This window comes from Mus caroli, chromosome 9, assembly GCF_900094665.2.
Source record: "Mus caroli chromosome 9, CAROLI_EIJ_v1.1, whole genome shotgun sequence".
NCBI classification, from domain to species: Eukaryota; Metazoa; Chordata; class Mammalia; order Rodentia; family Muridae; genus Mus; species Mus caroli.
In genome coordinates this window covers 101,753,861-101,773,318 of record NC_034578.1, presented here as the reverse complement: position 1 = coordinate 101,773,318, position 19,458 = coordinate 101,753,861, and the positions used below count along the sequence as shown (strand labels likewise).

Genomic DNA, 19,458 nt, shown 5'->3' with positions numbered 1-19,458 from the left:
GACTGGGCCTGCTGGCTACAGGACACTTGAGTGTTTGGCCTCGTGGGATATTTTGCAGGAACTTAGGAGTCTGAAGCAGGATCGTCATCAATAGGCTGGCCAACGTGCAGCCTTAGGAGACACTGGGACCGAGACCCAGCAGGACGTGGCTGTACGCCTGTGTCCCTTTAGGGGCAGAGTTACAGTGAGAATCCAGAGATTTACCCTCTTGGGCCTTCTGAGGATCTCTGTGGCTTGCTGCACCTCTCCTTTGGGTTTCAGTGGTCTCTGCTTAGGAAAGACCCTACTTGGGCAGGTGCCCTCAATCTAGAAGCTGCTCCAAGTCCAAGTCCCCCACTATTTCACCCTGATCCTTTAGGCACCCTAGAGGGGGCTGGTCTCCACTGTCTGTAGGCCAGGCTCCCATTGCTCCAGACCTTGAGGCATTCTCACCCTCTCAGTCCCTTGTCCCCGAATAGCACTACCCAGGAGTCGGAGGAAGATGAAAGCCCTTGAAAGTCCCGACTTTGCTTGTCTGCTGGGGGCTGAGCACTGACTTGACTTCCTCTCAAGGCCCTGGGTTCTTAGACACCGAGATTTCTAAAAGGTGGGGTGTCAGCAAGACTGGCATCTAGGGTAAGGGAATCCTTGGGCAGCCTTGTGTGAGAGGGCACCCCCTCCTCCCCTAGACTGTCTAATGATGGCCCAGGCTGAGCTCAGCAGCCTTCAGAAAAAGCAGCACCTCCAACCCTGTGCTCTTAGGAGGCCTGGGCAAGAGCCCAGATGAGGACGCCAGGGCGCGTGGCTCTGAGGAAGGCTGAGCTGGGCACTTCCTGCTGATGGGTGCCAGGGCTCTACTCCCCTAGAGGGGTGGGTAATTCTTTAGTCTTAGTCAGAGGAAGTGAGGCAGGGTAAATGGGCAATGCCCGTGTAGGGCCGCCAGGCCTGCGGGGACTATGGCGGCAGAGACTGTGGAGGCAGCCCAGCCCGGCAGGCTCCCACACCCACACATGCCTTGTTTGACCTTCACATCCATGCTGTTGCCCAGCAGCTACCCTGAGCCCAGCCCCTGTTCCAGCTCCCTCCTTAACTATGCCCCTTACCTGTCAGAGAGGTTAGATATCACAGTACGCATGTTTATTCTTAGGCCTTATTTTTATTTTTTTAAAATAAATATGTGTAGCTGGACAGTGGTGGCTTTAATAAGCCTTTAATCTCAGCACTCTGGAGGCAGAGGCAGGTGAATCTCTTAAGTCTAAGGCCAACCTGGTCTACAGAGCAAGTTCTAGAACAGCTGGAGCTGTACAGAGAAACCCTGTTTCAAAAAAGAAAAAAATTTACATGTGTACACAGTGGGAAGCACACACACACACACACACACACACACACACACACACACACACGTGCCCGAGGTGGCTGGCATTGCACTTCCCTGGAGCTGGAGTTACAAGGGGTTGTGAGCTGTCGCTATGGATGCTGGGAACCAAACTCCAGCGCAGTGTGTGCTTTTGACTGCTGAGGCGTTCCAACCCTGTCCGTGTGGGGTTCAGACCACACTGCCTCAGAGCCTCAGGCCGAAGCCTCAGAGCTTTACCTGCAAAGTCGGCATTTTGGCGAAACGCATAAGTCCCTAGTTCACCCATCCCCAATACAGGGAGGCCACACTGCAACTGTGTCCCACTCTCAGGGTCCTGAGCCTGTACCCACGCTGAGCAGAATGGCAGAATGCTCCTGTTGGGACAGGCTGTCTGAGCGGCTTACACTCAGTGCTCGTGAACAGCTGGGATCTCCAGACCTATGGCCTTGACCTTCTGGGTCTCTGAAACCATGGTACTTTCTAATACTATTGTGGTCTTCAGGCCCAAAGGTGCATGGGACCACAACCTGCCCTGTGTCCCACAGTGCCTGCTTCATTGTGGGGACGTTGGTCTCCAGATGGCAGGATTCTATCAATCGCAGGAGGCGTGTGTCTCTTCACTGAAAGCAAGGTAAGGCCTTCTTTCTATATTTCTCCTCTTAGCCAAGCTCGGCTCAAGCCAACCTCTTGGGTCTCTGTGTAGTCAGGTATCCCATGGTGGGCTGAGGCTAACTCTGAAAGGAGTAACTCTGGCCAGTCTCAGACTAGCTCACATGATGGGAGGCCGGTAGCCCTAGAAGGCCAGGCAGGGGGCAAGGACTCAGACAAGTGTCTCCTTTCTGTACCTTTGGGACAGGTTCCCTTCCAAAGGCTGTGCTCCACCTTGGTGACCAGGGCAGACTGGGGACAGAAGACACAGGTAGAAGATGGTACATCTCCGTGTGGTCAACTTGAATGGAGCCTGGTAGTGCACTGCTGTACCCTCTTTCCACACGGGAAGACTGGGGCGGGGAGGCTGGGCTAGCATTCTCACAGTAAGTCAGAAAAAGGAAGACAAGGATCAGGAAGGTCTCTGGGACCCATGAGGTTGGACCAGACAGAGTCCTGGGCCTGGCTGGGTGGGGGGCAGCAGAGCTCTGTCGGGCAGGCTGTTGATCCAATCCAACAATGATGAAATGGCCCCTTTGTCCTGCGGCGCCAAAGTTGCTGTGACTGGAGGAGGCGTGACGTGAAAGGGTCATTGTTCCCACTTGGGCAGCCACTCAGGGAGCTGGAGGACCAGCCCAGGGCAGGCTTCGTGCCAAGGCTGTAGCCCTTGCCTGCTGCCTGTGGCTGCTCGGGATGTCCTGGGCTTTCTGCCTCTGACCCATGGCCAATCCCTCTTCCTCTTGAGCTAGGCTAGACACAGGTGTCCCTCTGCGACCCTGGAACCAGAATTCTGCATTTCCTGAATGCTTATCCTTGGGGGCTGGGCATGTCACTTCACAAGCAGGTGCATCTTGGCGCCTGTAAGTGCCACGAGTGCCACGAGAGCCACAAGAGCGCAGAGGTGAAGAAGGTGCTTTGTCCTGGGTCAAGGAAACATACTGGGTGACATTCATATCCCAAGGCTGTGTGGCCTCAGGGCCACCTCCTCCCCACCCACCACCCCCATGGCTCCTTGCTGATGAGGAAAGAGAACCAGAGGAAGAACTTGGGTGTCCCTAGGCAACGCAGTGGGAGTTTATCTGATGCTATTCTCAGACCGGATGGGTGTCCTTGCTGCATGGGTGCCTGAAGCCCCTCTGCGCCAGGTCCCACCCTTCTCCTGTTTCTCCAAGCCCCTCCCCTGGACTCTTTAAAACCTAAACCTGATCAGGTGCTGCCCCTGCTGCAAACCTGCTGCAGCCTGCCCCGCCCCGCCCCCCCACCATAGCCCAGATTTATGTTCTGGTGCAGGCATTCAAAGCCTCCCCCCAAGGCGTAGAAGCAGCAGCAGCAGGGACAGGATTGCCTGGATCCTCCCTCCCCCCCCCCCCCCCCCCCCAGCCCTGTGCGGGCTTTATCCTGCCAGATACAACCCTCTGCTCCTGGATTTTCTGCTTCTCTCTCTTCCTCGGGGCTAACTAGCCCCTAGTCTCTAGCTCACAGTGTGTATGCTCAGGATTGAGCTCAGGGTCCAGGACAAAGCTAAAGGCCCCTTCTCTTCCCCCCACCCCCCATCCCCGCCACCACTCTCCTACCCCCCTAGGTGGACCAGCTGGCTCCAGAGCCCAGAACCACTCTACACACCTCTCCAGCCCTCCCCTCTCCACTGCCCCCCCAACCATCAAGCCTAAAGCTTCGGGCTGGGCCTGACCCCAGCTAATAAACCCCTCCCCCAGTCCCAGCTAGGCTTTGGCTCAGCTCTAGACTTCTTTCCCTGGAGGAATGTAGCTAATTAACCGAGAGGGTTTAATTAATCAATTAGCGTGGCTTCCAGACCCCTCCACTTAGCTGAGGCAATGGCAGATCTTTTTGAACAAGAGTGACCAGAACCTTCTCTGGCTGGAGCCTAGCCAAGGGCAGGGGAGCAATCAGGGTTGGGGGGAGACAGGGAGCAGCACCATGTGAAAGGGGACAACCCTCTAGGGACCTAGGCAATACCTCATGTGTGTAGTTCACACAGACAGACAGATACAGAACTAACTCATCCTGTTCCCAAGGTGGCCTAGGGGATGGAGCCTGGCCCAGGGTTGATTCTGCACAGGGGCCCATGGAAACCAAAAGAGACATCAGACCCCCCAACTTGGAGAACGTGCTTAGGGAAGGGCTTCGTAGAGGTGGGAGTATTGGAGGTGGGCTCAGAGGAAAGCTAGGTAAGAGGTAGCTAGTTGAAAGGGACAGTAAGTGGTTCTATATTCTGGAAAGAGAAAGTCACACATGTGTGCGCGCGCACACACACACACATGGATCCCAAGGACTAGAGGCAGGGTGTTCAGAGGGCACAGTTCACTGGAAGATGTTACCTCCTCTGGGAAGCTTCCCAAGGTAGCACTGGCTCCACACTTTCAAGCTCCCCTCACTGTTCCTAACCGTCCCCTTCCCAGTAACCCACAGGTGCACTGGCAGGGCCTCCACGGCCTACTTCAGCTGCTTCTGGTGATTGTTATGGCTTCGGAGGGGAATGAAGACCAAAAGACCCTTTAGGAGCCTGTGAGATGGGTGAGTGTGCTTGCTGCCAAGCCTGACAACTGGAGTTCTACCCCAGGACCCACATGATGAACAGAGAGAAGTGACTCCAGCAGGCTGTCCTCTGACCTCCATAATTATGCCCAAGTACACATATGACCGCACAAACAAATTAAAAAAAAAAAAATCTCAAACACCGAAAGTCCCTTTCATCTACCAGCCCGAGCCTACCTAGTGTAGCACCTTCCAGACCACGGCTATGCCGCTTTATCTTAGCTTCTTCATCTGTCTATCAAGGTTAGCCCAGTCCTTCCCTCTGAAGGCTGCCGGGAGGATTAAATGAGTTTATCATCTTAAGCCTGCAGGACACCCAGACCTAGAGCGAGGGCCACACTGAGTATGTTATTATCACCATCACTCTTGCTGCAGTTAGAACGGCTGGGGATCCCACGAGTCAGCACAACCCTCTGGCAGGGCCAACCAGGAGGGGCAGTTGCAGTCCAGGCAGGGGCTCGGGCCAAGGAGGGGTGCTTAGCTGGGTCTCTGGCTTCTGCCAGGGACAGCTGACTTTTGGCTTTCGCAAGTCAGCAACAATAGGCCAACAGGAAAGCCAAACCGCCCCGCTCTTTCCCTTTGGAAGCCAAGTCAAAAAAAACCAGAACACAGGTGTTTGCCCCAGAAATGCTGCTTCTGGGCACGATGCCCAAGGGAGAGAGAAGCACAGATGTACAGAAATCACACTCAGACTCTACCCAGAGGTATGGAAGGGCAGAAGTTGGCTCATCAGAACTTCTAGTGACCAAGGGGATTGGTTATCATTTAGCTCCCCCCACTTCCCCACCTTTCAGGGACAGGGTAGAGAAAAGTAGAGTTCTAGGGGTCTGGGATAGGGATGAGCAAGGCTTTCCTCCTGTGCTCTCCCCACACACGGCACCCAGCACACCCAGCTCTTCAGAGAGGAAGACAGGAAGAGCTAGATAGAAAGTGGGTCTTAGCCGGGTGTGGTGGCCCACGCCTTTAACCCCAGCACTCAGGAGGCAGAGGCAGGCGGATTTCTGAGTTCGAGGCCAGCATGGTCTGCAAAGTGAGTTCCAGGACAGCCAGAGCTATACAGAGAAACCCTGTCTCGAAAACAAACAAACAAACAAACAAACAAACAAACAAACAAACAAAGTGGGTCTTGGTTAGAGAGACTGGAGGGTACTCTCAGAGATCCGGGGCTAAGGGTGGGTAGGTTGGGAAGCTTGCCCCCAACCTACCTACCTAGGATAGGAAATGAGCAAGACAAGAGTGGAAGGGAGTAGGCTGGGATTAAGGCCTTTCCTAATGGCCACACGGGAATAGCCAGAATCCATGCCTGAGTGGTTTCCAGACCAGAGCAGTTTAGTGGAACTGGAACCCAAAGGTAAGTGCCCTCTGCTAAGAGCACACTGACTTCCCCTAGACCTCAGGAGCAAGTGAAGGAGGGTGTCCCCTGGGAAGAAAAGAGGGACAGGAAGACAGAGAGCCTACTGGGGATGGGTCTGATGCTGTACTGGGAAAAGACCTAGCCTGGTCTCATTTTATCCTGGCAGCCCTTAGACACTCCATGGAACTTCAGCACTGGCCCTCTTAAGTTAGGCAGTGGCCCCTGGGGTCCTCATGGGTACTGGCCAAGCTGTCCAGTCCTTGGGACGAGGCTGAGGGTCTGTGTTTGAGGGCCAGGTCTCTCCAGATCACTATCATCATCAGACTGGGTAAAGATCCTATGAGGGTGGTCTACCCAAAGTCTCAGTGAATTGTGGCTGTCCCCTGAAAGGTGCCCTTCAGCAGGGGTGGAGAGGTCCTACGCAAATGACATCACTGTGGCTCACACTCCTAAGACTGAGGAGGTCAATCATGTGGGGCTTTCCTGGGAGGCAGCAGAAGAACCTTAAGGATGCTGCCTCTCCTGGGTGCTCAGTGTAGAGTACGATAAAGGTTGGCACAAGCTCCCCGCAGAAGATATGAGTAGGGACTGAGACCCATACAAACCCTGCCTAAGGGTCTGTGTGTGTGTGTGTTCATATGTGGACATATGTGGGCAGACCAGAGTTTTTTTTGCAATTGATCTTCCATTATTTATTTATTATATGTAAGTACACTGTCACTGTCTTCAGACACCCCAGAAGAGGGAGTCAGATCTCATTTCGGATGGTTGTGAACCACCATGTGGTTGCTGGGATTTGAATTCAAGACCTTCGGAAGAGCAGTCAGTGCTCTTACCCGCTGAGCTATCAATCCAGCCCCCCCACCTGATTTTTTTGAGACAGAGTCTCTTATTGAATGTCCTAGCACACACTGATTCAGATAGACTGGCTGGCCAGCAAGCTTGAGGGACCCTCTTGTCTCTGCCTTCCTAGCTGCGATAATAGTTGCACACTGCAGTGACTTGCATTACGTGGATGCTGGGCATCATAATTCAAGTCCTCATGACTAAACCATCTTGTCTTTCTCACTGCAAGAACCATCTCCTAAGGCTTGGACCCATGAAGCTGGCAGTCAGGATTCAGACTCTGGATACAGAGCCAGACAAGTTGGGACCCTCTGGTCTTATGTGACATCTGCTTCCCATAGGGCCAAGTCTTGTTGGTCGAGAAAATATGTCCTCTCACTGTCTGCGCCTGAGCCATGTGATCCAGCCCTTTTGACCGGCCCTGAATGACTGCCTAGCCTCCTTACCACCCACTGACCTGTACATTTGCTCTTCAGGCTACTTGCCAATCAGTGACTAGAATATATGACAATGACAGTTAGATACAGACAGCCTTGAACTGGAAGCCACTTAGGGGCCTTTGCCCCGTTAAGAGGTTTCCTGGCCTTTGGGCCTTATGTGAAAAGGAACTGCTCCTGTTGGTTTGCCTGCAGGCTACCAGATGAGAGGACACGTGGCCATGGAAATGCCCATGGAGCCCAGGAGCTCCACTGCAGATAGTGTTCCTGGAGATGTGCCACCGAAGCCCTAGGGAGGGGGGTGGCTACCTAGGCAAGGTGGATACCTGCCAGGCCTAGAGTCTTCGACAGGGGCTCATGTGGCTCAGACAATGAGGATAAGGCCACTGAGAGCTTTTAAATGCCAGGCTTTAATGTCCAGGTCTGGGAAGGGCTGATGTCACTCTGGGCATTAAAGGATGGGAGGAAGCTGTAAGTCAGAGACAGGCTCTCCTTCATCTCAGTAGGACTTGCTTGGACCTGTTCAGCCTGTGAAATGAGGAGGCCTCATGTGCACACATGAGTATGTGTGTCTGGCCTCTCGTGGGGCCTGAGGGAGGAATGCTTCCAGACTGACGGCGGAGGCAGGGCTTTGAGAAAAAGACAGGCAGCAGGGTGAGGACTGACTTGCTTCGTGGTACCCCTCTGCCCCACTGTGGGGGTACCTGAAGAGTCTCAGGCCTCCTTGGGTCTGCTGGTTCTCTGACATCAGACAGGACCCATCCAAGAGGCTTCTGGGGTAGGAGAGTTCTATGTCTTGGTGGTACCCAGGACAAGTGTGGAGCAAAGTGTTAAAAGCTGGTGCTCCTGCTTACCAGGATGTCCAGAGGTTCACGCGAAGAACAGAACACGCAGCTTGTTTGGTGGAAGCGCTGGTGGCCACAGTGACCCATACAATCGCAGCATCCAAGTGTGCTGGGCAGTAAGAGTGGCACGGAGAGGTCCCACCATCCCCTACCTCACCCCACTCAGGAGGCACTGAGTATTTTCAATCTTAAGGGTGGTGGGTAGGTAGAGTGGCCCCATCTATCCTAAAGGCTGTCTTCCCCATCCCAGGCTCAGATCAAGACTCTAAGGGAAAATGTTCATCTTTCATGTGGTCTTGTCACAACCAGCTCCCACCACCACTATCCACACCCCACCCCAAGATGACTAGTTCATAGTGCTTCAAGTTCTTCTTGGTGTCCAGCCTTAGTCACTCTTGCTGTTGCAATCTGATTCATTTATCAGAAGACAAGTTGAGGGCCCCATTATCCTACCACCCAGGCTGACATCACAGAACTTTCCCTGGGGCATGTTCCCATTCCTGGGACTGCCCAGCCAGCACAGGAAATGGCTGGCGCATGAATGTGCCTGTGAGTAAGTGGCTTAGATCCTTCTCCCCTGAGAATGCTAAAAAGCGACAAAGAAGTGGAACTCTTTGGGTTCCTGGAGAAGAGTCTGAAAAGGCAGAAACGGGGACCTTGCAGGGCTAAGAGAGGGTCAGGAAACTGAGTGACAGGGTAGAATGGCCCAAATGTAAGTGCTCACCCAAAGTTTAGGGGGACTGGTGTCTGGGGACCCAGCTGAGGTTGGGTTTGAAATGTTCAGAACCCATTGATGGGTCTTAGCTGTGACGGGGTAGAAAGACAACGTGAGAGTCCACAAGGATGAAGTCTAGGAGCTAGAGCTGCATGGCCTGGCCAAAGGTTTCAGACCAGGCATGGTTTCAGCCATAATCTGGACCACTGCCCCCCAGCCTTAGCAAGCAGCACATGAGGGCAGAATTGCCAAAGAATGAGGGTACTGTGGGTCCGAGACAGACCACTGGGTCTAAGATTTCATGGTTGGCAAGGGTGGGGTTGGCCCTCTTCATGCACTCTCAAGCCCTCAGTCCTCAGCTTGAGGAGTCTGCTCAGGAAGTCACTGCTGTTCCCACCCCCATAATGTCCTTGGGCGAACTGGCACTGCCAGGCACTTACTCTGCCTGTTAAGGGCCCAGCCCCCAGCCAGGCGCCCGCGGGCTTCCCTAGCCCCAGGCAAGGGCACTGAGAGGGAACAAAGGGGCAGTCTCTGCCTTCTCAGACACCCACCCCTGCCTGCCCCTGGCACAGAAGGACCAAGGCCCTGAGGAACCCTGACAGTAAAAGTAGCAACCGCCTCTTTGACAGCATTGCGAGAACCCCACTTCCCTGGCCCTCGGCCTACAGGGACGGGAGGTCCTTTACTCGGGAGTCCTGAGCACTGAATTCAGGCTGCCAGTCCCAGCACTGAGCCGCTGGCCGGTGGCAGAGCCTGGTCCCTCTGTCCTAAGTCAAGCTGTGAGGGTGGTGACTGTTCTGGTGCTCTGTGACAGAGGGGCACCAAGGAGACAGTGTCAGAGAAGAGGCAGGATGACAGAGGCCCAAGGCCTGGGAGAGGCTGGGCCTGCTTACCCACCTTGCACCTGAGTCCACCTGATGCAGGCAGAGGCAAAGGAGATGAAGCTTTCTGAAGCAGTCCAACAGGGGAGCTGTTCCCCGCTGTGGTCCCTCCTCTCTGGATCCACTTTTAAAAAAAATTTTTTTTTTTTTTGCAGGGCGTGGTGGTGCACGCCTTTAATCCCAGCACTTGGGAGGCAGAGGCAGGCAGATTTCTGAGTTCGAGGACAGCCTTGTCTACAAAGTGAGTTCCAGGACAGCCAGGGCTACAGAGAAACCCTGTCTTGAAAAACCAAAAAAAAAAAAACCAAAAATATTTATATTTTATATATGTGAGCACACTGTTACTATCTTCAGACACCAGAAAAGGGCATCAGATTCCACTACAGATGGTTGTGAGCCACCATGTGGGTGCTGGGATTTGAACTCAGGACCTCTAGGAAGAACAGTCAGTGTTCCCACCCGCTGAGCCATCTCTCCACCCCCCAGAGCCACTTTTTTGTTTGCAGCTCTAGCCTGTTAGAGTAGTGCCCACTGGAGGCCCAAGCACACTGCTTCCACCTGCCCCCAGCATGCCCATGCCCTCTGCAGAAAAAACAGGTGCTCACCATGCCAAACCCAAGAGGTGGTCAATGTCTCGGTGAGCTTGGGTCTACTTTGTATTTTTCAAAACAGGGTTTTTCTGGGTAGCCCTGGCTGTGCTGGAGCCCGATCTGTAGAGCAGGCTGGCCTCAGCCGCAGAGACCTGCCTCTGCCTGTGTGCTAGGACTAGAGGTGTGCGTCCCTGCCCCAGTGTGGATTCACTTTCATCCAGGAGCCCTTGCTGCCACCTCCTGTATCTGAGCACTTCCTGGCCGACGCTAGGAAAGAGGCAGCCCACTCTCACAGAAACAGACAACACTGTTCCTGCCTCGCCTTCCCAGGCCCTTATTGAACACCAGGACTCCATTTAAAGAAAAAATAATATTTATTTGCAATATAAACAAAGTCCCGTTGCTGGCTCGGGATATATATGTGTGTGTATGTGTGTGTGTGTCTATATATATATATATATGTATGTAGGGTCACAAACTTTCCTTCATAAGATCTTAAAGCAAAACTGGCCACCCTCTGGTATACCCTCATTTACACTCTGATCTATGTTTCTGGGTTTTCTTTTTAAAAATGAGAAGGGGGAGGGAGGGANAGGGGGAGGGAGGGAGGGAGGGAGGGAGGGGGAGAGGGAGAGAGAGAGAGAGAGAGAGAGAGAGAGAGAGAGAGAGAGAGAGAGAGAGAGAGAGAAACATACCATGTACAGAATGGAAGTTTTGTTTTCTGTTTTTGGTTTGTTTGTTTGTTTTTTTTGCCAATTTCTCAACTGTGGCAAGATTTTAAACTGCTTCCCTAAAGAATCCCTGAAAAACAGCCCTGTGAGGTAAGATGTGGCCTCAGTCACTGCCCCCTGTGGGTGTGCGTCCCATCAGGACCCCAGCACTTCCTGTTCCTCATGGTGCCCAGGGAGAAGCAAGGCTAAGAAGCGATGAAACCGGAGGACTATTATGGAGCCCGTGGCTTTGTGCTATGGATCCTGGGATGGGGGCCTCTCACCCTCCACTAGCCAGTCCTTGCCCCACCTGCCCCAGCTCTTGGGCCGCAATAGGTGTAGGTTGCCTGCAGGTAAAAGGCACGGGCAACATGGGCCAGGGCAGGTGTGCACCTGGACAAGGGGGCTGGGGGTGAACTTTGTTGGAGTCTACAGCAAAGCTAAGGGACTGGGAAGGCTTTACACAGGCACTGTGGGCCTCTATTCCCAGTTCAGAGACAGAGATGAGGACAGAAGTGGTGGGCAGTTTATGAAAGGGCCAGGGCGCAGCCCTCTCAGGGGCGGAGCCCAGATGGCTAATGCTACTGCTTGCCACTCCCCTGCAGCACCACCTCCAGTAGGACTTGGCAGGGAGGTCTGCAGGACTCTCAGAAGGTTGGTAGGAGGGCAGACAACACAAAGACCACCAGTGCCCACCAGGCGCAGCTCCTAGTGATGGGACTGTGCGAAGGTGGCACTGAGGTGGGCTGGATCACATGTAGGAGATGGTAGAACCAGGGTCCTGATGCCCAGAGAGCGACAACCCACCCTTCCAGAATGGCCTGCTGGGAAATCAGACTTCACACACGTGCAAAATGCATTTGGTCAAGAACATGGGGTTTGTCTTTTCCATTGAAAACAAAATACATCCATGGTTTGCTTTTTAAAACAAGAAACTGAGAACACTCTCTCTCTCTCTCTCTAAGAAAGGGGGTGAAATATCGGTTTATACAATCCATTGTTGCATTTAGCCTGAAAAAAAACACTTTTTGTTAAAAAAAAAAAAAAAAAAAGGAAAGAAAGAAAGAAAGAAAAAGGAAGAAGAGAAAAGAAAAACCGAGAAGAGCTTGAACTCTGCTCCAGCGAGCTCGGATTTACCTGCCAAAAGTAGCAACCTCAGGTCTGTGGATATGTCTTTAAAAATAGCCAGAATGGCTGGGCTATCAGCCGAATGGATGTCCTGGGGCAGAGGCAAGGCCCCGCTGGCCCCCAAGCCGCAAGTCTGAAAGCTGAGGCCAACGCTCGCTTAGCAACATGTCTGGAAAGCTGAGGCCATCTGGCAAGTGCTGCCACAGGACCCTGCACAGGATGGCATGGGAACTCAGCCACTGCTCAGCCTGGTTCTCTGGACACAGGTGACATCTGTGGGTTCTTCAGGCCAGAGGGGCAGCAGGCTAGGGCCCCCACCAGGCCCCGTGAAGGGCTGGGAGACCCTGGTGCTGCGCCCATCAGTGCCCCAGGCCTCACGTGGACTCGAGCGTGTTGATTGGGAACAGGTTATGGTTGGTGGGTGTGGAGAAGTAGAGCTGCTCACTGGGTGCGTGGTTGTCACATGGGCTGCTGAGTCCCAGCGTCCGCTCAAAGTCCAGCAGCTGCCCCATGAAGTTGAAGTTGGGCGAGATGTTAGACTTTTTCCTCTTGACGAAGTCATAGGCATCGTTAAGGGACAGGTTCATCTTCTGCATCAGGTAGGCTACAGTAACTGTCACTGAACGGCTGATGCCTGCTAGGCAGTGCACCAAGACACCACACTTCTTGGAGCGGGCTTCATCTGAAACACAGGGTCACAGGTCAGAGTAGAGCCATCTCCAAGAAATCCCTAGGACAGATGGGCGTCACACAGAAGGGCAGAGGCACAGAGGAGGGTTGGCTGGCACAGGAAGGTGCTTTAAGGGCCTGATAAAGCCCATCGTGGATAGGGTGTGAGAGGACAATAATACTATGCTGATCACCCTGGCCACCAGTGGGGCCTCAGCATCCTCTGTTACACAGCCCAATTTAAGAGACAGGGTTTCTCTGTGTAGCTATGGCTATCTCAGAACTCACTCTGTAGACCAGGTTGGTCTCAAACTCAAGAGATCCGCCCGCCTCTGCCTGCTGGACTGCTGGAGTGAAAGGTGTCCCCTACTACTGCCCAGGTATTTGTCAGTGCTTTTGTAGGGACCTGAGGCAAGGGGGTTCACCAAGCACAAATTACTGTCACCCCTGGGATCACTTCTCGTCCCACATGGCCACAAGTGGTACACAGGGTGTCACCCACATCCTCCTGATGACACCACAGCCAGGCAGCCCATCGTGTCAAAGTGAAAACGGATGTAGAAATGAAGCGACAAGGGCACACAGAGTGTCCTTCCACTCCGCACCTGCTCCCTCAGGGATTCTCAGCACATTCTAGGATGAGGGTTTGGGGTAAGCGCCTGTGCAAAGTGGGCAGCTGGGCCCAGCGTGGCCATGTTCTATTCTACCCTCTTGGTCTCCTAGGTCTTAACTCTAGCTCCTGAAGACCCAGAGATGAGAATAGCATCTCCTACCACGGGCAGTCCCTTTCCTCCCTACACCCTTCTAGGCTTTTCCAGGGCCACCAAGGACACCTCTGTCTGAGACATAGCATGAATTCTGCAAATACTGAGCTACTGAACAGTGCCACCCAGCTCTTCTCCCCTAGACCCTCCAGCAGTAGCTTCTTTCTGTACCACAGCTGCTAGGGGCATGAGCTAACTAACAAGTGACAGCCCCAGGCTCCTTACGATCCCTGCCTCCAAGCCTCCTGTGCCAGGCACACAGCTGACAACTGATGCTCTCCTGTAGGACAGTTACCGGTTATTCTTTACTGTCTCTGGCCTGGCCAGGCTCCCCTCATCATCTCTGTTCATCTAGCAGACCTCCTAAGCAAAGAGAAGGACTGGCAGTCTGGCGGATGGCTCCTGGTGATAGGGGCAGGACAGGTGGCAGATGTGGCTCTGTAAGGAGTCAAGTGGTCTGACTTTGAAATTTGGGAAAGGGGTGAGGGAAAAGCCCTCAGAGTGACATGATAGGGTCACTCCCAGATGACCCACAGAGCTTTTGAAGTGTGGCTCAGGCCTGTCTCGGGGAGTCCAAGTGAGGGGGTGGGGGGCCTGATTCACTTATCATCATATCCGGGTACCTTCCCTTCCTGCAGGAGACTCTTTCCTTGGGTCTCACCAGAAATGGAGGGGAGCTTTTAAGAATAAAACCATCCACAAGCCTGGCTTTAGTCCCGAGCAACCTGGGGTCCTTCTCTCTGCGCCTTCCCTTTTTGTGGGAGCCCAAATGCTGAGGCTGCACCTCCAGATTGCTTGGCTCTGTCCCCTGGGGCAGGCTTGGAAGCTCTAGGCAGTCCCTCCCCCAGACCTCAGCTTCCTTCCTTCCTCCCAGCCCGGGCACCTAGTTTTGGTTCCCAGTAAGCGGATGAGGCGGGGGAAGCCTCCCACTTCCTGTTGTTAAAGTTAGCCCAGCCCAGCTGACACTAAACGCCCTCAGCTGGACACTGTGGCCATCAATCTGGAAAACACTGCCCAGGTCCCCCCTCAGCCCGACACTGGAGGCTGCTCAGGCTCGGAGAGCACAAGGTTTCTGTTTATCCTGAGCCTGTGCCCTTTCCTGGCTGCCTGGTTAAGACCTGAGGCCAGAAAGGATGACCTCCAGGCCAGCTGGCCAAGGAGGAAGCAGGAGGAGGAGCCTGAGTCAGCTGAGGTCGGGGACAGAGACCTTCCTCAAGCTGCCTCCACCTTCTCTATGAGGCAGCTAAGAGTACCTGGATCCCACAGAGACACTGGAGGGCACCCCCTGTCCAGAGCACTGTGTCAGGTTAGGGACAGTCTGGTTCCCTGGGCTACCTCCTAGCCCTCTCAGAAGCATAATAAAGCCAAAAGAGGCGTCGTGACAGCCCCATGCTGCAGAGACACATGTGCCGAGGCGTGATGCAGAGCTACTGAGACCCGTGGGAGTCTGTGAGCTGTGATGTTTCAGCTTGCTACGCCTGAAACTACAGCAAAGCCAGAAAAACACAGGTTGGACCACAGAGTCCAATAGGTACTGAGAGCTGGGGGGAATCCAGGATTCAGGGGACTGCTCAGGTCCTAACAGGTAGAGGTGCCCGAGGGACTCCGTGAGTCACAGCAAGCACGGGTACACCCACGGGCACATGCCGGCACATGCAGTGCACACACAGGTCTCGACAGGCCCAGAGGTACCCAGTTGGGCAGGGGCGACACCCAGCGTCCCTCACACACCTTGCCTCGCCCACCCACCCACCCCCTCTGCCCAGACAAAGACACCTACCAATGAAGCTGATGGCCTCGGGGAAGAACTGAGAGAGGTTCTGGCTCCAGTGGTCAGAGATGGGGATTTGCTTGTACGTGAACTCACCACCATGCTCAAAGGCGTTGGGCAGGTTGGGTGTGACGTTGAGGATGTATTTGATGCCGTATTTGCCAAGTACATCCAGGTTGGTGGAGTCCTTGGCACAGCCGAGGTAGAGGTAGGGCAGGATCTGGACCGGAAAGGCCGGCTGGCTGGATGGTACAGGGCTGCCATCCGACTCAGTGGCACTGCTGGGCAGCTCTCGGTCCGACTCGCCGTCTGAGCAGTCAGAGCTGATGCGCAGGCCCCCCAGGCCCAGCACGGAGGTGGGTGGCGAGCCACTCGGTGAGGACGAGCTGTCCACATTAGTCTCACAATGCTCGGAGTATTCCGTCTGGAACTTGTTGAAACCACCTGTGGTCAGGGCAAGATTGGGGGTGGTGGGTGGGGGGCGTCTGGTGAGTCCAAATGGGCCACAAAAGACTATTAACGGTCAGGACTCACACAACATGTCCACGTCAAAGGACAATGTGACCATGCCTAATACATCACACACGGACTCACTCCATCTAAACAATTCTGGCCATCTAAACAATCACCACTTCACAGTTAAGGGAACTGAGGCTTTGAGCGGGTTCTGTAACCGTTAAAGTATACTGGCCCCATGGCTTGATGTAGAGCACCTGAGGTCAGGTACCAGCTCCTTTCTCTTCCATACCTCCCACATACATCAACACACCTGAGTGCTTGCTCAGTCGTGGCCAATGGGCAAAGAAAGGCCAACAAACCCATCGCAGGCCAGCACCTGTAGGTCAGCAAACCCCTATTCCAAAGAGAGAGGAGCCAGAACACCTATGGGCCAGTCAGAGGCAGAGCCCAAGCAACCACACTTGGGGAGGGTGGTGTGAAGTCCCTTTCCCCAGCAAGAGGGGAACCGGGTACTAGCGATTCACCTTCCCTGGACAAGCACCCGACACACTGCATGTGACTCAAAGAGAGGGGCCACGGGGGCTATACAAGGACAGGAGAGACAAGGAGCACCATGCAGCTAGACATGGCCCTGCGGCACCCGAGGGTGCCGCAGGACTCCCCTCCCCTCCCAGCCTGTCTGCTGCCAGCAAGAGGCCATTTTGGAATGTTAATTGGAAACACCGGCTGCAGCCAATAGCTCCCCTCACCCCCTGGCTGGCAGGCTGCCTGTCTCCCCCTTCCATAAACTCAGGGGCAGCGAACTGAGGTCCACTCCCCACCCCCCAACACACACACACTCACACCTGGGCCACTGCCCACACATCTGCAGAAGTGCCTCCAAGCCGTGATTCTGATTGATAGGGGCCATACTGGGATCCCAGAGAAACCATCATAAACGGGCCCGTGCCCAGGAGGGTGGGTGATTCTGAAAAAGGTACCTTCCCGATCCTATCTTCCTAATGACATAAATTCCAGGCTAGCCTGTGGGCCCTGCTCCTTTTCTGGGTTCCAGTACCGATCTCTCCCTTCCTCCGAGCTCAGCTGGAGCCTGTGCGCTGTTGTCTACCCATCCACAGAGAAAAAAAAATTAAATAGGAATGGGAAAGTTTGTTTCAGCCACTGAACGGTGCCGAGAAAGAGAACACAGATCGGGTTCCCTGTGCCTGGCTAAATCCACACCTTAGGGGATGGCTCCCAGAAGGGCGGATTCGGACCAGGGGCGACGTGGCGCCCGGCCTGGCCAAGCGAGTGGAAAGGAAACAGCCTGCAGCCAGGGCGCCAGGGAGCAGAGGCGCAGCCCCAATGCCGCCTGGGGTCTAGGTTCTGTCCTCACCTTGGAGGTAGTAGGCCTGGCAGCCGTCGTCTCGCAGCTTCTGCAGGAGCAGGCCGAGAACTGAGGCGGGGGCGCCGGGCTCGGGCTGCCACTCCGCCGTGGCCTCGTCGTAGAGCAGCACGGTGGCCGCCTTGCAGCGCGTGGCGAAGCGCTCCTTGTCGGCATGGTTGGGAATGATGGAGCGGATGGGCAGGTTGCCTTTGCGCAGGCGGCGCAGCATGAGACCCGGGATGGCCAGGTTGATGGCCGTCTCAATGTGCGACGATTCGAAGAGCTCGTGCGGCCGGCAATCCAGCAGCAGCAGGGACGCGCCACCGCGCGCCTCCAGCTCCTCCTGCAGCCACTCGGCGCTCTTGCAGGGCATGGCCCCCGCTCCCGTCGTTGCTCCCGCTCCGATGCCTGCGCCGGACCCAGATCCCGCACCGGGCTCCGACCCCGCCCGAGTGCCCCCAGCCGCCGCCGCCGCCCCCGAAGTCGACATGTGCGCCCGCACTGGGGGCCCGCGGAGCTGGTTTTTCATGGGGATCCCGGGGCCGGGGCCGGGGCCGGGCAACCCAGCCCTGGGACGGCGCCCCGGCCGCGCTGGCCCCAGCCGCGTCTCCGGGCGCCCGCCTCCCGCCGAGCCGCGCGCCCGCCGCCCCGGCCTCTCAGCCTCCGGCCTCAGTCCCGCCCGGCCGGCCCTCCGCGCGTGCCGCGGCCTGACAGCCCCAATTAAACCGCGGCTCCGCCGGCCGCGCGCCCGGGCGTCCTCCGGGAGGCGGGGCCGTGAGGCCGGCGCCCGGGCTTAAAGGCACCGCGCCTCCGCAGCCCCTCCCCCGCAAGCGGCGCGGGAGCGCCCTCGGCCGGCTCCTGCGGTCCCGCCTAGCCTGGCTACCACCTGCCCAGGGGCGAGCCAAGGCGGCCTCGCAGATCTCCTCTGGCTGAGCGCCTACATCTGTGCCCTGCAGAAAGGTTGCACTGGGGACCCCACCTAACATTTACAGAAGCAGAATTTCTTCAGGATTGGGGGCGGGGGGCGGTCACCCAGAGCCAGTCTTCCCTCCTCTTGTCTGTTATCCTCATTCATTCTCTGATAGCGTTCATTCAACAAATGGAAACTGAATTCCTACTACGTGTCGTGCTCTGTGTTAGGCGGTCTTAGTTTCAGATGACTGCCATCATCCCAACCCTTGATGGCCATAGGTTCCAGACCTGAGTTGGAGGGTCTGATGAGGGAATAGGTGACTCGAGGGGTGGTGGTGGGGGGTGGTTCAAGGACCGCTCTCGCAAATCGCAGGCAGAAGTGGAGGAATTCTGAAAGGGCCATCCCTGGGTAAGGGAACGCGAGCTCTTTAAGAAAGCTTTTACAAGTGCGGTGGTGACTGGCCCGGAGTGAAGCGCCACGTGACTTTCCTATTGGGGCGGGTAGGAGGGAGGGAGCGCTCCATAATCAGCTTCCCTTCACCTACCTCTCTCTCCAGGCACCAATCAAGTTTCGCGGTAGGCGGGCACGCGCTCGGCAGATAGTCAATCGCCGCTGAAAGAGGCTGCGGAGAAAGGAGGCGGGTCCCTCGGCGGGTCCACCCAGCTGGAAGTGGGCGGGGCCTCGTCCAGCGTGGTGTTCGGGCTCTCAGACGGGTGGGGCTAAGGAGGTAAATGGTTCTGCAGGTAGGGCTCAAACAAAGCGACAGGACCTACCGCACAGTTTTGACCAGACCAAGGCGGTCTTTCCTTGGTGGGAGCTGTTCCTCCCAAGGCTCGAGTGCATTCTCTTAACAGGCAGGGGATCCCAACTTGAGGCTTAGTCCCTCACTCGGTCCCGGGCTAGTCATCTCTGAGCCAACTTGACCCTAACCCGGGATTGCGGTGTCAGGGATGTCCGGTTGGGCTACAGTTTCAATCTCCATCTCCTAATTAAATGTTCTCTCCCCCCTCCCTTTTTTTTTCTCAGCCGCAGGAGCCCTCTTCTACATTCGCTTAGAGAAAGGCCACAGTAAGGCAGCCAGGGAGGGTCTTGTCAGGAGGGGTTGTAGGTATAAAGAGCTGACCCTTTTGTGAGTACTGTCCTGGACACACAGCTTGTAGACAGCTTCCAGAGGCCAAGTGTTAAGTCCCAATCTGTCCTGCCACTTGGTGATGTGTGGTATATCCTAAGTACCAGCCTCCTTTCTTGGTCTCAGTTCTGCTAAGCACTAAGCAGTGGTGACCGGGTTTCCTGTGTACTCTTGGCTGTCCTGGAATTCTCTCTGTAGCCTAGGCTGGCCTGGGTGCCCCTGCCTCCCAAGTGTTAGGATTAAAGGTGTGCACCATCACCTCTCGGCTTCTTTTAAGTTTTTAAAAAAGATTGAAGTGTTTTCTCTATGTGAATGTCCATGGATCACAGAGGCCAGAAGAG

At 55.2% G+C, this 19,458-nt stretch overlaps 1 protein-coding gene across 1 annotated transcript; it reads right to left on the bottom strand.

The window, feature by feature from the left end:
• Positions 1 to 10,950: 10,950 nt before the first annotated feature.
• Dusp7 (dual specificity phosphatase 7) lies at positions 10,951 to 17,688 on the bottom strand. The gene is made up of 3 exons (XM_021172595.2): positions 17,085 to 17,688; positions 15,260 to 15,694; positions 10,951 to 12,728 (listed from the first exon to the last, which is right to left on the bottom strand). The coding sequence occupies exons 1-3, from the start codon at positions 17,602 to 17,604 to the stop codon at positions 12,421 to 12,423; spliced, it is 1,263 nt and encodes a 420-aa protein (XP_021028254.1). The 5' UTR covers positions 17,605 to 17,688; the 3' UTR covers positions 10,951 to 12,420.
• Positions 17,689 to 19,458: the final 1,770 nt, after the last annotated feature.

Bases quoted from the DNA above. Each gene is read 5' to 3' on its own strand.
- Dusp7 (XM_021172595.2), bottom strand. From the start codon at position 17,604: ATGAAAAACCAGCTCCGCGGGCCCCCAGTGCGGGCGCACATGTCGACT. The intron at 15,695-17,084 runs GTGAGGACAGAA...CCCTGACCACAG, and splicing joins CCAGGCCTACTACCTCCAAG to GTGGTTTCAACAAGTTCCAG. The intron at 12,729-15,259 runs GTAGGTGTCTTT...CCTGTGTTTCAG, and splicing joins CGAGGCCATCAGCTTCATTG to ATGAAGCCCGCTCCAAGAAG.